General features: G+C 39.5%; 1 protein-coding gene across 2 annotated transcripts in view; it reads right to left on the bottom strand.

The window, feature by feature from the left end:
- Positions 1 to 17,485, bottom strand: part of homer3b (homer scaffold protein 3b) — a 54,472-nt gene that overhangs the window by 12,590 nt on the left and 24,397 nt on the right. For both annotated transcript variants that reach the window (XM_074634740.1, XM_074634742.1), the window contains 2 exons: positions 8,367 to 8,503; positions 2,876 to 3,032 (listed from right to left, as the gene is read on the bottom strand). In XM_074634740.1, the coding sequence (XP_074490841.1) occupies positions 2,876 to 3,032; positions 8,367 to 8,503 (294 nt within the window). The remainder of the gene's footprint in view (positions 1 to 2,875; positions 3,033 to 8,366; positions 8,504 to 17,485) is intronic.

Genomic DNA, 17,485 nt, shown 5'->3' with positions numbered 1-17,485 from the left:
ACGATGATTTATGTTCTCCCTCTAACTGGGGCAGAGAGCGAGGAGGAGGGTGGGCAGTATAGGGTGTCCTGTCCCCAAAAAATAAACCCATCCCTGCCCCCCTCAACACCCCGCTGCCAAACCCTGGAGGCCTGCTCTACTTCCAGCCACCTGGTTGACTTTGCTGCAGTGTGTGTAGCTGTGTGTGTGTTTGGGGAGTCGGGGGGGTAACCTTCACCTGGACTCGTAGAGATAGATGAAACCACAACGTGGGCTAAAAATAAAGGGCCAGTTTTCTGTCACACGTGGTCATATTTTCATTGCAGACCAGTTGCAGCAGCACTTAATTCTGTCGCATTGAAGAAGCCTTGTTAAGCTTGACCAAGAGCATAATTTTTTCTCTCTAAATTAAAGATGAAATGTCTGTGTTCTGGCCGTGCGATTAACACGGGAGCCTGTCAACAGAAATATCCCAAAGAGGGGGGGCTGGATGAAAAATGCCTCTGCAGTTTGGGAGGGACCAAGTCCATAAAGGGGGTTTCAGTGTGATAGTTATAGATGTATGAATACAAAAAACCTGCATAATATCCAGTTGCTATCCGAGTGGTCACATAGTGAGAGAATGAAAGGGAAATGTTTCACAGATCAAAAACAATCAACGCTGTATCATACTTCCTATTAAATTATTAATAAGTGATAATGCAAGTTCAATTTAATTTACTGCCATCTACTGCACGTATAGTTTATAATTCCCCCTGTGATGCAAACTGTAAATAATTATTACCAGATAGTTTTGAGTTTTATTTATAAATTCGGTTTACAATATCCAAACTACACTGAGAAGAATGAGTGTGCAGCAGATGTAGATGCCCTAAATAAAAGACAGGGATGTGACAAAATAGTTTAGAGAGAGACTTGTTTTGGAGAGATTTGCTGGAGGACATATTTTATCCTTTGGGTGTGAAGTGATTGACAGGAAGCAAAGCATCACATAATGCAGCACTGATATGAAAACACTCAACTCAGCACAGTGAAATAACACAGGAAGTTAATCCTGGTTTACAGAGTGGACTATCCTGTTTTATGCATCTTTGTATTTCTTTAAATAGGAAATATTTGTTTCTTATTCATTTGCAGGTGGAAAAAATAGTTCCAGTCATTAGGTTAAATATCAATTAGTACTAGGGCTGCTCATTTATGGCAAAAATCATAAATCATGATTATTTTAGTGAATATTGAGATCAAGATTATTGAACATGGTTACTCATTGACTTTGGAAATATCATGCATTTAAAAATAAAACTTTGTAGGCTACATTTTAAGTTAAATTCATCAATCTGGTGCACTTTGAGAGCAAAATTAAAAGGGTTGCGTCCGAAATTCCATACTAACATGCTATTTAGTACGCTAAACCAGTAGGTGAAAATTTTTAGCATGTCCGAAACCTTAAGTATGAAACCAATAGTACATGAATTGCACACTATTTCCAATGAAAAGTTACAGTATGCAACGCTGGACACTACGGCAGCATAAATATCCCAAAATGAAATGCGGTAGTGACGACAATGTTCATAACGGACGTTGAGAGACGGCTCTGTAACATCAATAACGCTTCAATTTAACTGTAAGTATAAGATTTCACTTTGTTAAGCGTAATATATATTTTAAATTAATTCAGACTTCACATGAGGTTTGCACGGGTTACCATGGTTACATGTCTCCAACCTGCAAGGAGGCTCTCAGGAAGTGATGACGTAAATTACTGCTCAGTGGGACCGAAAAGATGCATACTACTGTTTATTCCTACAAAAGTATGTTGAACGGTAGTACAACTATTGAGTATGTAGATTATAGTATGCGATTTCGGACGAAGAACTGCTGTAAAGCACCACCTTCATCCCGGGCCTTTCCAAGCCGACCTACAGCCTGTCACGGTGCACCACCACGTTAGAAATATATGGGGCAAGGGCGCACTGATGTAAAGGAAATGGGTGCCGCTGGATTTATAACACAAGACAAAACAAGAGTGTCATCGCGAAATGGCATGCGGCACAATAACAGTTTTATGATGATTATCTTGTTTTCATAATTGTTGGAAGCCAAAATCTTAATTGTAATTGAAATTTGATTAATTGCACAGCCCCAATTAGTACTCTAGTCAAGTCAATTTTACAATTTTAGAGTTAAGAATCACACATTTGTCTAAGAATGCTTACATCCATAAAATGCTACATAACTTTAGATTCTCAATTCTGACTGGAAAAACGCAAAAGTAAAAAAAAAAAAAACTATAAGGCATGGTCACACACGCGCGAAACTAAAGTTCACCAACGTTGAACTCCAGGCAAATGCAAAGATGTGAATTTGGAAGCGAATGTTTTTCTCCCCTTTACCCGCATATAATGGAAATGAACGCCTTTAAAAGACTCAAAAACTCATATTCAAAGTACATTATTTTGAACTGCAGGTAACCATAGCGATAACACTGATGCTCCATGCTACTCTCACTGGTGTAAGTAAGCTAACAATGGGTTAAATAGATTACAAACAATTGAAATATAGCCTGTTTTTCCCTTTGGTCATGGTTTGATAATACTTTGAAGTGTCCTCGAAATGAGAAAATAATTATCCTTTTATACTGGGAAAGCTTGTTGCATAATATAATTTAGATTGCTTATTGCAAACACTTAAAAAAAATGTGATGAGCCAAGAATAAACTCAAAATTGTGTCAAGTATATTTGCTTCATAACACTTCACAACTACAGCCTCAGAGTTGAATCATCATCCCCTCAACAGTGTCGGCCTTAATGAAACATTATGAATCACACTACATTGTTATTAGCTGCAGGGATGTTGTATTATGAGGTGTTTATTTGTCCACCCGGTGTATGTCACCTGGTCTCTGAGGCGATCGGTCTCCTCCTCGTACTCAGCCAGCTGCTTCTTCCACATCTCCACGCTGCTGTTGGCTTCCTGCAGCGCTTCCACCAGCTTGGAGTTACTGTCCTGCAGAGTGAAGAGTTCAGCCTCCAGGTTTATCTCACACATGGACCTGAGGGGAAGTCACAAAAAGACAGAGACTTCACTTAAAGCAGGAATTATTTATTTCCAGTTTATCAGAGCTTTTTTGCTGAGAACACCCCTTTCACCGTACTTATTTAATGTATTGTTAAAATTAGAGCTGTCAATCGATTATAATATTTAATCACAATTAATCGCATAATTGTCCATGATTAATCGCGATTAATCACACATTTTTATCTATTCAAAATGTATCTTAAAGGGAGATTTGTCAAGTATTTAATACTCTCATCAACATGGAAGTGGACAATATGCTGCTTTATGCAAATGTATGTATATAATTATTATTGGAAATCAATTAACAACACAAAACAATGACAAATATTGTCCAGAAACCCTCACAGGTACTGCATTTAACATAAAAATATGCTCAAATCATAACATGGCAAACTGCAGCCCAACAGGCAACAAGAGCTGTCAGTGTGTCAGTGTGCTGACTTGACTATGACTTGCCCCAAACTGCATGTGATTATCATAAAGTGGGCATGTCTGTAAAGGGGAGACTCGTGGGTACCCATAGAACCCATTTTCATTCACATATCTTGAGGTCAGAGGTCAAGGAACCCCTTTGAAAATGGCCATGACAGTTTTTCCTCGCCAAAATTAAGCGTACATTTGGAGTGGTATTTAGCCTCCTTCAAGACAAACTAGTATGACATGGTTGGTACCAATGGATAGCTTTAAAACTGAGCCTTCTACAACCTAAAAAACGCAAGTTGCATTAATTCGTTAAAGAAATTAGTGGTGTTAAAATTAATTAGCATTATCGCGTTAACTTTGACAGCTCGGGTGCAGCTTTACAGACATGATGCTGGTCGACTGTTACTGTCGGACAGAAGCATTGCTGGTGAGGAAAATGCAGAAGATAATGAGGTAATGAAGTGAAACATTTATATCATGCTGCACTAGCTGTTTGGAGAAATTTGATATGACATTTATTTGAATCTAAGGAGCCGTATGGCCATGCATTTTAATATTTCAGAGTCTGAGTCAGGACTTGATTAATCTCTGCAATAAACGCGTCTCTTTTAATCTATCCACTGATCTGTAAAGTACCTTAACATCAAATTCTTGTATTACCTTTTGCCCCAATTATTTCTGTTATCATTATTATTATTATTATTTAAATATTCTCTCTTTTGTCATTCATGTCTTCAGATGCTCCTGTCCAGGATTGACAATTTTCCACTTTGACATTGAAGTGAAATTAGTCACCATCCAGTGAGTGCAATAATTAACAGCCATAGGCTTTATATTACAAGTTGTTTCAAAATGATATATCACATTAGTCAATATAGTACGTTTGTGTGGATTTTTAAAAACAATTTTGGCTTATAACCTGCAACAAAAGAAAACAGTATGCACCTTTAACAGTGGATAATTACAGAGACCCCAGGGTGCTTAAAAATAAATAAACCACCACGGATGAAGTGTTATCCTTTATCAACATGTGGGAAAGATGGATCAGGTCCTGTGTGCCAGTAAAGGTCAGGATTCAGTGGAGATATTTCATAAACCAGAGAGCTTTCACACCAGAAGATGGAGTTTAGGAAACATAACGACCAAACTAATAGGTTGGCAACGATAAAACTCCTCACCATAGCAACAGGAGAAAAAAGCCTGCGAAGGCTTATAACAATCATAAAATAAAACCGTCGGGATAATAGGCTGTAAAGCAGCCGGGTATGAGTGGTTCTTTCTGCTTCCTGGTCTCAGATGGAAGGTTGAGTGATCAATAATGGACACTATAATGACGATAATTAGAAGCTGCTTAATTTAGCACCAGTCAAGCTTGGCTGGTCTTAAGACATGGACACACATACACACACACACACACACACACACACTGCAGAACCAGGCAGACGACACGTTATGCTTCGTGGTAAAACCTTTTTAGATTGACTCATTGCTGCTCTTCTAGTTTATCTGGTTTTGTCTGAGGAGAGCACTCAGTCAGTGCTGTTAAAGAAACAGTCTATTTCAGTGTTTTTAACAGTATTTCCTGACTTTTAGTCCTTAGTATGAGTAAAGCTCTGAATACCCTGGATCAGTGGTACCCTCTCCTGGTCCTGAAGAACTCCAGCACTGCATATTCTCCATCTCTCCGTACTCCGCACACACCTGACTAACTCTTGACTGGCTGAGCTAGCTCCCACCATTTATGGTTTGAAAGAAACCAAAGATGGTTTCTGTCATTTTAGGTACTGCAGTTCTTATCACACTGATGTATGTTCAAGTGTTAATGTTTCTAATGAATCTGGATTTAATGAGTTATTTGATGCTCTAAAAAGGGGTGAGACGTCATGATTGACAGCTGCTCTGAGCGAAATAGTCACGGAGCCGGAGGCTCGGGAAATGTACGAGAGAGGAGATGTAACTTTGACTTTCCATAACCGCCACGAGTCTGTAATAGAAGATGTGTCAGTTTGATGATTAATGTAGTTATAGAGATATTATGGTTAGTTGTGGTGTCTTTCTAGTCAAACAGCTAGAATAGCTAGCTAGCCAAATGGCAGCTCCTGTATCCGGGATATTTTGACTTCATTTTTGTACAGTGGGAGGAAGTGGAGACGTGTCGTCCATCTCCATATACAGTACAGTCTCTGGTCTCTACCTACTGCTGAGGGAAATATCTGGATCTTTAGATGCTAAATGCTCCACTTTGTTCACCAGCTAGACGCTGTCTGCTGTTTGGTGCTGAGCAGGTAGTGTACAGTGAGTTTTTAGAGCTGTCTGCTGTAGTCACGAACTAAGCTGATGAGAGCAGTGAGCGTCAACCAAAACAGTAAAGTTGTGGGTCTGACAGTTAAACGACGAGCTGAAACTTATGAAGCTCTGTAAAGCCAAAGGGAGCTGCATGTTCAGGTTATAACTCTCTGTGGGTTCATCGTCAGTTGTCATTTATACATTGTTATAAAAAACATCACGTATTGCTGCTTCCACAGAGTCTCAGGTAGTGGAGGTGTGATGCTTCTCACAAATCTTTGTCCCTATTTTTCATTTTCTGCTGTCAGTTATGTGTCACTTTTTTTCAAACAGCAGCTCTGCTTTCAGAGAGAAGCCCCTCAGTTGTAGTGTGGGTATACCAGCTGGGCTCTCTGGATGGATAACAGTATGTGTTGTTTGTAGAATAAATCCAGAGTGCTGTCTCTACAAAACTTGTTCCCTGTGCCAATGAGGTCACGTTTTCAGCTTTGTTTGTTAGAAGGATATCTCAAACCCCGGTGAACAGCTTTCAGGGAATTTTGGTGAAAAGTTGGCCGGAGAAAAAGTTGAAAACACTTTGAATGTTTTTGCTTTTTTCTCATGAACTAGAATCCCTTGAAACAATTCAGAAAAAAAAGACAATAACATTTTATAAACTTTAGTATTGTTAAAATAACAAAAGGAATTAATTGTGAGGCATTACCAGAGATATGTACTCGTTAAAGGCTTGGCAGTTTAATGACTTGTAATAGCTGGGAGGACGGGCTTTTAGCAGTAAATTTCATTCACTGTACAGAGCTCAACAAAGTGCTCCGGGCATTTCCATCTGCTCGTGTAGCCGAGCTGGGGGTTAGAGACGGGATGACAACCTTAGTAGTAAACTTTCTAAACTCTAACGGATACAATTTCCATTCCAGTACTCCCACTCACTCACATCTGCTGCTCTCTCTGTTGTTTTATTTTAATGTGAACTTTGTGTATTATTGTTATAGATTGTTTTTATTCTTATGCTGTATGTGTTGCTGCAAGCCAAAATATTCTTTCATAAACATCAGAAGCTCTGAGCGTAAATTTTGACTGCATGATGTTTCTCTTGTTCTGTTTCTCTTGTTCTTGTCTCTCTGCCCTATGTTGTCAAATAAATATCTAATGAAAAACAAGTTAAGTATATTGTCTGATAAATGTACTTGTGAAATACTTATTAGCATTACAGCTGTACCACACTCTTTATTCTATATCAAGCCAAAAAAAGAACATTATGCAAAACAGCAGTGAGGTGTAAAAACAATGGTCCTTGTGAAGGAACTGCTGAACATACTATGTTATGTACAGCGATGTACAGATACAGCTGGCATCAGAGAGCGCACAAGCTAATATAATGTGTTTGCTCGCTTTGCAGGGGAAAAGAAAGCATCACAAGTTTAACAAAAACATCAGTCTTATTGGTAAATATCCATCATATCAGAGCGGACTGGAACGTTTGAAGTAAGACTGCAGTAGTATGGATACATGTCAGCATGTAGAATAAAATACAATTTCTCTTTAAGTCTCTTAAAATGCTGTTAATAATGAAATCCTCTCAGAGTCTGACCACATCTTCTAATCATTGCAGATTATTGGTTATTAATGCAAACTAAAAGGCAGTGGTGGAAAGTAACTAAACACATTTACTCAAGTACTGTACTACTACTGTACAATTTTTACATCACTTTACTTGAGTATTTCTTTTTTATGCTTCTTTATATTTTTACTTCACTACATTTCAAGGGGGGAAAATTTTACTTTTTACTCCACTACATTTATTTGATGTTTATTTGATGTTTATTTATTGTCATCAATTGCTCCTATGCTCCCGTGGGCGGATTATGGTTTGTTGTTATGATGTATTATTATGAGTTGCTATGAAGCTATTTGTTGTTATGTGTTTTCATTTAAGCTATGTGTTGTTATGTGTTGTGATGAAGCTATGTGTTTTCATTTAAGATGTGTGGTTATGTGTTGTTATGAAGCTATGTGTTGTGTTTTCATTAAGCTAGACATTTTTTTAAATTTAGCTCCTAATTTGCAGCGCCCCGATACTATATTATATATATCATATCATATCTTATATATATATATATATATATATATATCATATATTTTAATATATTATATCTTTTCAGAACCTAAATCTACGTCTGAGTCAAATGTGTTGCTTTTATCGCGAAATGTACAATTGCTATATATCTATTTCAGCTTAGCTGCCCCACTATAATGGAGTGTTTTTAGTCTATGGTATGTTAACTTTTACTTAAGTAAAGTATCTGAGTGCTTCTTACACCCCCGCTAAAAGGCTAATGAGGTTAATAAAAATCGAACACTACATAAAGACTAACAAACCCAGACTGAAGACTAAACTGAACTATGTAACACTACATTGAAATGTAAAAAGTGTCCTGCCCCTGAATGTAAAATACAAGAGGGGCTTATCACGGCTCGTCTTAATGTCATTAAATCCATTAAGCTTTCTTTCCTCCATACAATAAACATGGTACGTACTGAGGCATGAGGTATAAACTTCCTGCTGAAGATAAAAAAAAAACAGAAACATTGTCATTACCCTTCAGACAGCATCTTTTTGACCCTCTCCTTCTCTGCCGTCAGCTCCACTTCGGCACTCTTGCTGCGAAACAGCTTTTCCTCGCCCGGCCCGTTGACTGTGAGCAGCGGCGGAGAATGACGCTCCTCCGACAACTCCTGGACCAACAGGGATGACAATACAAACACGACATGAGCTCACAAAACTGCAGCTCTGTTAATACCGCATTAGTTTCATTCTGTAATTCTACCAACAAACCAATGAGTAAGTGTTTAAAACGAGAAAAAAAACCTGATGTCTCTTGGAGTTATTAGGGATTCCCATGTAAACCCTAATCAACTACACTGCAGTTTTCATATTAGGAGACCAGAAACCTCTAATAGAAAGTGTTTAATGAGATTAAACAAAATTCCCATAAACAAAGATTATTGATTGTGGATGTTGACACAAGATTAAGCACAATTAATTTGATTTTGACTCATCAGAACAAAACGGACCCGACACGGCAGCGCGACAGGACAGAGCTCAACCTGTCAGTGCTTGATATGTCCCATCTGGACTCCTCTAAACAGGCTCCATGCAGAGCGTGCAGCAACATGTGGAGCCCAGCTGCCTTCTCTTCATACAACTTCACAGATCTGATTGGACTCAACAGGAGTGGACTGAAGCACAGTTCCTCGTTCCAGGAGCTCATCTGGTGTTTGTGTGTAAAAATACACCGATCAGCCAAAACATTATGACAAAGTGGGCATGTCTGTAAAGGGGAGACTCGTGGGTACCCATAGAACCCATTTTCATTCACATATCTTGAGGTCAGAGGTCAAGGGACCCCTTTGAAAATGGCCATGACAGTTTTTACTCGCCCAAATATAGCCTCCTTCCCGACAAGCTAGTATGACATGGTTGGTACCAATGGATTAATTTGATTTTGTAGTTTCATATGATGCCAGTATCACTCTACACTACCGTCACTCCAGCTTTTAAACTGAGCCAGCTACAACCTCCGGGGGGGCTGTCTGATGGCAGTCTGATGGCAAGGTAAAGCGGTGAAAATATTCTAAATATAGCGTACACTTAAACTGATGTTGATTTTTTTAGGTGGGCCTTTCTTTTAGGGAATTAAAATACGTTTTGCTGCCGGCCCCGTCCACAGCAGTACATTGCTTTGGTCCCGTGCAGTAACTCCTGTCTGCTTCTCCAAACTGGGGGCGTGCTGACCGTCATCTACTGTAGGTAATACACTGACTATGGATAAGCACCTCATGCAACCCCACTTTCAAAAAAACAAAAACGTACCCATTAATGCTATTTGTGAACAGATGTGGTCACTAGGAGATTTGTAAGTTAAATAAAATGCCCTATCTGCAACAAAAAAGTCAGCAGTCTGTACCTATGCTTTTTCCTTAGCTCATTAGGAGTAACCTACAGTATACAATAAAGGTTAAATAAACTGAATGGTGATACAATACCATTTATGTTCCTCTCATGTCAAAAAAAGACTTTGAATATGACATTACAGCCTGCAGATGGCTTTACTCCAGCCTGGCACAGTCCAGTCTAACCAATCTGCTTTGATATTTTCCTTCCCCGCTGCCCAGAAATGGGTTCAAGCCTCCTTTCACACAGTTTTGTGAACCATTTTCCTCAGTTTGAGGCTGTGGGCTAAAATAGACTGAAAGAAATCCCTGAAAGAAAGTCTCCTTTTTTAGAAGCGCACAGATGAATGAGTTAACATGGGCACATTTCTTTACCCCCCGTCGCCTTCTTTCTTCTTCTTTCTGTGTGGTAACCTAAACCTGAACTTGACAACAACCAAGTGCCTCGCAGAAACCTTACAACCCTGCACTTATTGTAGAAAAAGCTTGTATTATTAATTTGAGTGAGCCTGAGTGTATTCCCCCGAGGACGATGGTATTTTATCTATAGCTGAGCAGCTCTCTGTCCGACCTTATGGATGAATATGGAAATAAAACACAGCCGACTCATGTGGATGAGCACAGTGTCCAGACGAAGGAACCAGAGAACGGGAAAAATCAAAGCTAAGACAACTCCAGTCCGGCCCCAAAGCCAACGGATTGGCTGTGCGTATCTCTAAATAATTCATACTGTGGGTCATGTTTAAGTCATAAATGGGATTACAAATTTACAGCAGTTTTCCCGTATGTTGTTCGCTAACAGGCTGAGTAGAAACAAGGCGGAGAGACTAGAGCTCAAGCCTGCGACCAACGACTAATTAGGCAGAGTTCAAAGGAATTTTCACTTTTAAAAGGACAATTCTGTGTGCTGTCTGTTCTCAGGGGATTTTCAATGATACCACTGAAGTGTGCCGTCTGGATCCTCTCAATTTTGATGAAGTAAATTCAGATGAATTTAGCTGCACATTCTGCACAGATTAAATTACACTTTGTGTTGTTGTTGCCGTCATTAGCGAAGCTTTTTACTCTTTTGTAGCAAACGCCAGCTGTGCTTTGAAGCTAAATTTACTATGAAGTCAACTTTGATCAGACTTATTATGAATTATTGAGCATGATAGTCCATGCAACGCTGAGACACATGACTACGAACACCGCAGTCCTTTATACAAAAGAAGATGGTTTTCTTTGTATTGCTTTTTGATTGTGGGGGTGGTGGAGTGTGTTTTTACGCACCTGGGAGAGCTGAGAGATGAAGATGTCCCATGATGCATCAGGGAAAGGGAGCGGAAAGGGGCAGATGAGGAGAAATAGAAAAAAACAGTTACTAGATAATCAAAACAATGCCATTATTTTAACCATACACTTCATGAAAGCTTTACCATTCACTGTTTTCAACTCTTTTTTTTATCTTTGCTTCTGCACAGGTATTGATTCATTTCATGTTTCGGGGTTTGTTTGGAGAGAACAGAAGAAGAAGAGGAGTCATCAGCAGGAGCAGTGACTACAACCAAAGATGCTCGATAACAAAGAAGACGCATTACAAGTTCTGACAATAGTTTGAAATGGTAGAACATTTTTATTTTAGCATTATAATGTGCAGAAGATATGTGGCTTGTGGAAAAATGGGACCAATATTTACTTTGTTGACTCTGGGGTGAAAGAATCAGTCATAATCTGTGTTCACCTTCACTTCTCCCATTGGAGTTAACAGACTCAGGACATGCCGCTATAGTCTCCTAAAGGGGCATTGACAAAACCAACATGACAGATACAGGAGACTGACTCTCAGTGCGCCGTCTCCTTTCTGAACTGTGTCTGGTGCAACTGACGGCTGAATCAAAAGAGGACATGTGATCCCTGGGACGTCAGCAGTGAGCACTTAGCAACACCAATAGAGACAGCATTAAGATGCAGATTGAGTACATTTCTGTTTTTCTATTCTTTATTTTATCATAAACAATGTGAAATATAATTAAAAGACCATGAAATCCGATAAAAAACATCCACACGCACACTATCTGCAAAATATATATGTAAGTGTGGATGTGTGTGTTGTATTTTAACAACCCAAAAGCAGCAACTTAAATAACTTTTCGGGGTTCTTGCTTTGTTATCGATGGAAATCCTAGATACTTTAATATTCAAGGTTTTTCCTGAGAGCTTTCGTCATGACGTCTCTGCACCACTGTTCATCTTAAGTACATCTACACTGTTTACTTATTTATCTGAGCATCAGTCCTTTTGCTCCTTTCGCTTTATAAAGCTCCTGTTTCTACACCCTGTGTTTCACTGAGACCTCACACCTGATTTATTTTTCATGTGTCCATGCATCAGAGGTACATGCTTGGGCTTCCCTTGGAGCGCCTGTCCTGCCGACTAAACAACACACACAGCCCAGAACACACACGTCTTTTTAGCTGGTTTTAATGCCAAGTCTGTGGTTTAAAATATTGATGACTGGCATTTTCTGTTTGCCTCTCTGCCTCTGCATAGATACCATGTATGGGAGGAGATAGCAGAGGAAAAAAGCTCCAATCAGCAGGCACAAACAAATGACGGCTGTTACCTGTCAGATGAGGGAAGCAGCTTCTGTGTCCTGCTGTGTTTACACTGTTGTTCAGATGATTTATGGGCAGAGATGACATTTCTTCTGCACTCTTTTCAAGATTTATTTACCTTTACTGTGTGGCTCAGTGGTTTCCAACCTTTGTTTTGTCTGATAAACCTCACAGCCCTGCAGGTTGAACTCATTAACACCACACGTCATGTTCCCAATCTGTTTATTTGAACTGATTTTAAACTGGCAACACTATTAACGGTATAAAAGGTGGATATTGTTACAATAATTTGTTCATACAAGACATAGTGTTTCAGGAATTATCCATGTTAAAGCTTTTTCTCTTCTTTTAAGTAGGAAAGAAAAGTTTGCATTCGTATAACTAACAACCTTTTCTCAATTACTTTAAGCAATCTATTCTGACTTCTCTGCTCACTTGCTCACTAGTTTTTCAGGCACTCACAATCGCAGCGCCTGGTGTTAAAGGAATAGTTTGACATTTTGAGAAATATGCCTATTTGCTCTCCAGCTGGGCGTTAGATGAAAATATCAACACCATCATCACTCTCATGTCTGTATGGTAAATATGACAGCCAGCAGCAAGTTCGTTTAGCAAAAATCTGCCTGCCAGCACCTCTAAAGCTCATTGATTAACACACGGCTTTGTTGAATACTCGATTCTGGCATTCATAACCATACGTAAAACAATGGACAGATACGAGAGTGGTAGTGATACTTTCATCTAACTCTCTGCAAGAAAGCAAATAAGCGTATTTCTCAAAATTGCTTTTTAAGGTGTTACAACTGACTCAGGTTGGTGGGAGGCATGTCGTCATTGGTTCGTCCATAATAGCTGGTGGACATTTGGGACTTTTAAAACAAATGCTCACTTCCCTGTAATGCCCTAGTGGCTGTATCCTCTATTCATTTTAATATTTCAGTGATTCCATTTGCACATTACAACTATTTATCCTCTTTACTGTTTCAAATTCTTATTTAAGCTATATTATACTGCACAAAACACAAACAGGGCAATGGTTTGGGTCAATACTAAAGCATCTACTAAAAAATAAATATATTCCATAAATATTATTTCATGTCATAAAAAAGTGTCTTTGCACAGTTCTACAACTCTCTCTATTATTCTTCATCTTTATCTCACTGAACTTCACCATCTCCTCCTCCATCTTATCTCTGAGCTCTGCAAATAAGCCTGAAAGCTGAAGCTTTGCAGCATGCAGATCCCCTGCTGCCATCCACATATCAGAGGCAGAATATGTGCTCTGTGAAGCTCGAGGCTGCACAGATACACCTCTGCAATACTGTCGATGGTCACTGACCAGCTGAATGTGATGCAAACCCTACTGATAGAGAAGAGGAAAAGTACTGCAGCTCCCCCACAGCATTAAACCAACATTTTCTGTAGGTCCATCAGTTCATCATGATGTAAGGCTTGCATATTTTCTTCCAGTATTATTACATTACCTTCCTCTTCTTCTACCTCTTGACTTTTTGTAGCTAGAAACATGTTTTTTTGTTCCGTTCACATAACATTTAACTCGAGCATTGCAGTTATTTTGTATACTTTAAAACTCCAACAAGTCAGTGATCTTTATAATTTTGTTCTCCTTTACAATACGACCAGGGCTCTGTGGAAAGTTACTCACATTTTGTTATATAAAAGCCTTAATGGGGCTCCTATCTGGCATTATATCCACCCTGGTGCAGCCATCAATACCTGGCTGTGCTTCATACGTACAATAACCTCATGTACTCCATAACAGCTTTGATTGGGTATTATTTCTATATTACTCCGGTTCAGCACTATGGTGTTTTACAACCTGCAGCGGTGAGTCAGAAGATAGTGATAATAACCTCAACAACACCTCTGTGTTCACTGCCGGACACAAAATCAATGACTGCTGTGTTTTCTAGAAATCGGTGCAGGCTGCTCGCGTTTGACCTTGCAGCTCTATCCAGGTGTGTGTGTGTGTGTGTGTGTGTGATTAATCAATTTTGTGTATGCATGACCATGTGTCCCTGTGCTCAGTGTGAGTTTGTTAGCCAACAGGCAAACAGGTCTCTGGTTGCCGTGGTACCAGGATGTAACATCTGCGCTTGCTGACCTATGACCTCTAACTTCATTTCCTCACCACGATTTACAAATTCATTCATTCATTGTTTTCCATTTTTGTTCCTACACAGGAGCATCAGTGTTGTAGAGTACTGCACATCCTGTTACCTCCTACGGCAACTCTTCCCGGCCAAAGTGGAGACACGCAGGAGCAAGAAATCCATTTCACACATGTGTACAACGGGCAAGAATTGGAATATCAACATACAACACATGTATGAAGCGGGATTGTTTGCTTCCTCATCCATTGTTTTTAGAAGAAAGCAGTGTTTGAGAATTGTCTTTTTTCTTTTTTATCCATTACAGTATGTCTTTTCTTGTTTTCTCCACTTTTTTTTTTTTTTTTACTGCCGTTATATTTGCATTTATATTTTTTCCCCTATAAAGCACTTAATAACAATGTTGATTTCAAAAGTTTTACAAAACACACCTAATAGGGGCTTTCTGCTGGTTAAGACGCTTGCCATATGACCACAACGTGCCCTTGTTTCCGGTCTACACTGTCCAATAAACAGACAAAATGCCCCAAATTTACTTTAAAACAAAAACAAATACATACCGCATTTTTTTTTTTTTTTACTAATTTACAAACATGTAGATCTCAAACTAAGATTTTATCATTGACTCCCAGTCTAAAAAGTTAGAGATGAGACAGAGTGATCGAAAAGAAAGGAACCGACCAATGTCAAATACACTGAGGCATTAGCAAACGGAGCCCTAATCTGATCTGAAGGGTGAATATTAATCAAAATATGACACATTAAAAGCAAATTTGCAGGAACCAAAATTACTTTTTAAATTTCACACTGAATCAAAGTACAAAATGTATTCCCGTGGAGGGTTCGCCATATTAAGTGCCATCCCAAACCAATTAGGGGGGAGTGGAAGTGAGTTATTTAACCCTCCAACAGTGAGCCTGCATCAATGCTGGCTTACTGGCCATGTGCAATGGCATTTTGTGTTCGTCATGGAAAACGCTGCGTACAAATGTAAGTTCCGTGCAACTACACATACAAACGTAAACTGCTCAAACTAAACAGATATTTAACAACTTAAGGTTACATTGTTTTTAGGATAAAATATTATCTAGAAAACAGTAAACCTGTTCATTTGATTTTTTAAGTGTTATATAGGGATTTACTCATTTAACATCAGAGATAAAAATGAGAAGATGTTTAAAAAAAAGGAAATGCCAAGTTTTATTTATTTTAGTTTCTCTGTATATTGCATATTCTTTTCACTCTTAATACTGTGAACCTTTGAACATCCCCTCCGCTTGATACGAAACCATGGATTGGTTACGAAACGTTGCAACAGTTTCCGTCGGAGAGAGGGAAGTTTGTCCCAAAGCTTGCCGCTATATTTATACCCTATAAAGAAGCTGTGAGTGTGACTACAAATGGAGTTCACTCCGTCGGGGAGTGGGGACGGTCCGGTTTGAGAAAGGCCCAGAGACACTAGTTACATTAAAAGTTACAGTGTGTAGGATTTGGCGACATCCAGCAGTGTGGTTGCAGATTTCAACCAACTGAGTACCCCTCTGCTCACTCCTCTCTTTCCAAGACTGAGGTAACGTGAGCCGCCGAGTGCAAAACCGTGGTAACGCCGATCGCCTCGCTCAGAAGCCATCCATACCATAATAACACTACTTTAGGAGCAACGGAAGTCAGATGGCGGCTTGCGGTACCATGGTTTTACACTCTGCGGCTCACGTTAGTGTGTCGGAGAAATACGGTGGACTTCAGGTAACGTAAAAACGTGAAAGGCTCTCTCTAGAACCAGTGTTTGGTTTGTCCGTTCTGTTCTACTGTAGAAACATGGCGGAGATACATGGTGGACTCTGTGAAGAGGACCCGCTCCCCATGTAGATATGAAGGACTCATTCTAAGCGAACAAAAACACAACAATTCTTAGTTTCAGGTGATTAATGAAAACATAGTCATTAATATTATATTCAATTTCTGCGAATAGATCCCAGAAATGTTTCACACTGTTCCTTTAAGTTAAAGGATGGAAGGTGATTAAGGACATTACCATCAGCTTTTATCAGTGTCTCAGAGCTGAGGTTGCGGTTGGCAGCGTGACTCTGCAGTCTCTCAGACCTGCTGAGTGGCTCTTTGTTAAGACTACACAATGCACACACACGCACACGCACACGCACACACACTGTAGTTTAGTCTGTTTTGAATCCATGTCACTACAACAACAAAACACACTCTTAATGTGAATACTTGGCAGAACTAACTCATAAACAAGACTAGCAGAGCAGCTGTGAAGCTTCCCAAACGTTACCACGAGACACGGTTCCCTCCATGTTCGTAAAATGTAATCACAGCCACCCAAACAGGGTGTGTACTCGTTGTTATTTATGATGTCGTAAATGTCAGAGGAAAAGAATTACTCTGTGTCTTGTGATCTACTTGTAATGTCACTACAGGGCGGCTTGTTTTGTGGAGGCGAAAAGGTGAAGGATGAAAAGTTTCCACAAAATGCAAACTTTCACATTTCCAACTGAACCTCAGAGTTATCAAGTCCACCAAGAAATCACCGACGGTGGCAGGACAAAAGCTGGCCATTGTCCTTTCAGCAGCAGCCAGATTCCCTTCAATTATAGATGATTCAGCTCTCCTCCCTTCCTCCATCTCCCCCCATCTCCATTCTCCTGATAACTCATTCTTCTTTCCTTCAGTCCCGGCCATTACTGCCCCTCCAAACACCTTCAGCGCCAGCGTCTCTTTCCGCCTCCATTTGTCATGCATGAAATCTTTTAATGGAGTTAACCAACGGGAGAATAATGGAGCGGCCAGATGAGGATACATCTAATCCCGCGTGATTCGGTGTGTGTTTAAAATAGAAACAAAGCCGTTGAGTTCACCGGGATATTACTGCTCTTCTGTCATATTGGCCTGGGTGATACAGACACCATCACGTCACTTCCAGGTCCTCAACCTGTTGTTACCATCCTTATTAAAGACCATGTCTAGACTTTTTCATGTTTAAAATATACTTCCTCTGATGAGGAAACCATTTCAGA

The sequence above is a fragment of the Sebastes fasciatus genome, chromosome 5, assembly GCF_043250625.1.
Source record: "Sebastes fasciatus isolate fSebFas1 chromosome 5, fSebFas1.pri, whole genome shotgun sequence".
Lineage (NCBI taxonomy): Eukaryota > Metazoa > Chordata > Actinopteri > Perciformes > Sebastidae > Sebastes > Sebastes fasciatus.
This window is presented reverse-complemented; position numbering and strand designations above follow the sequence as displayed.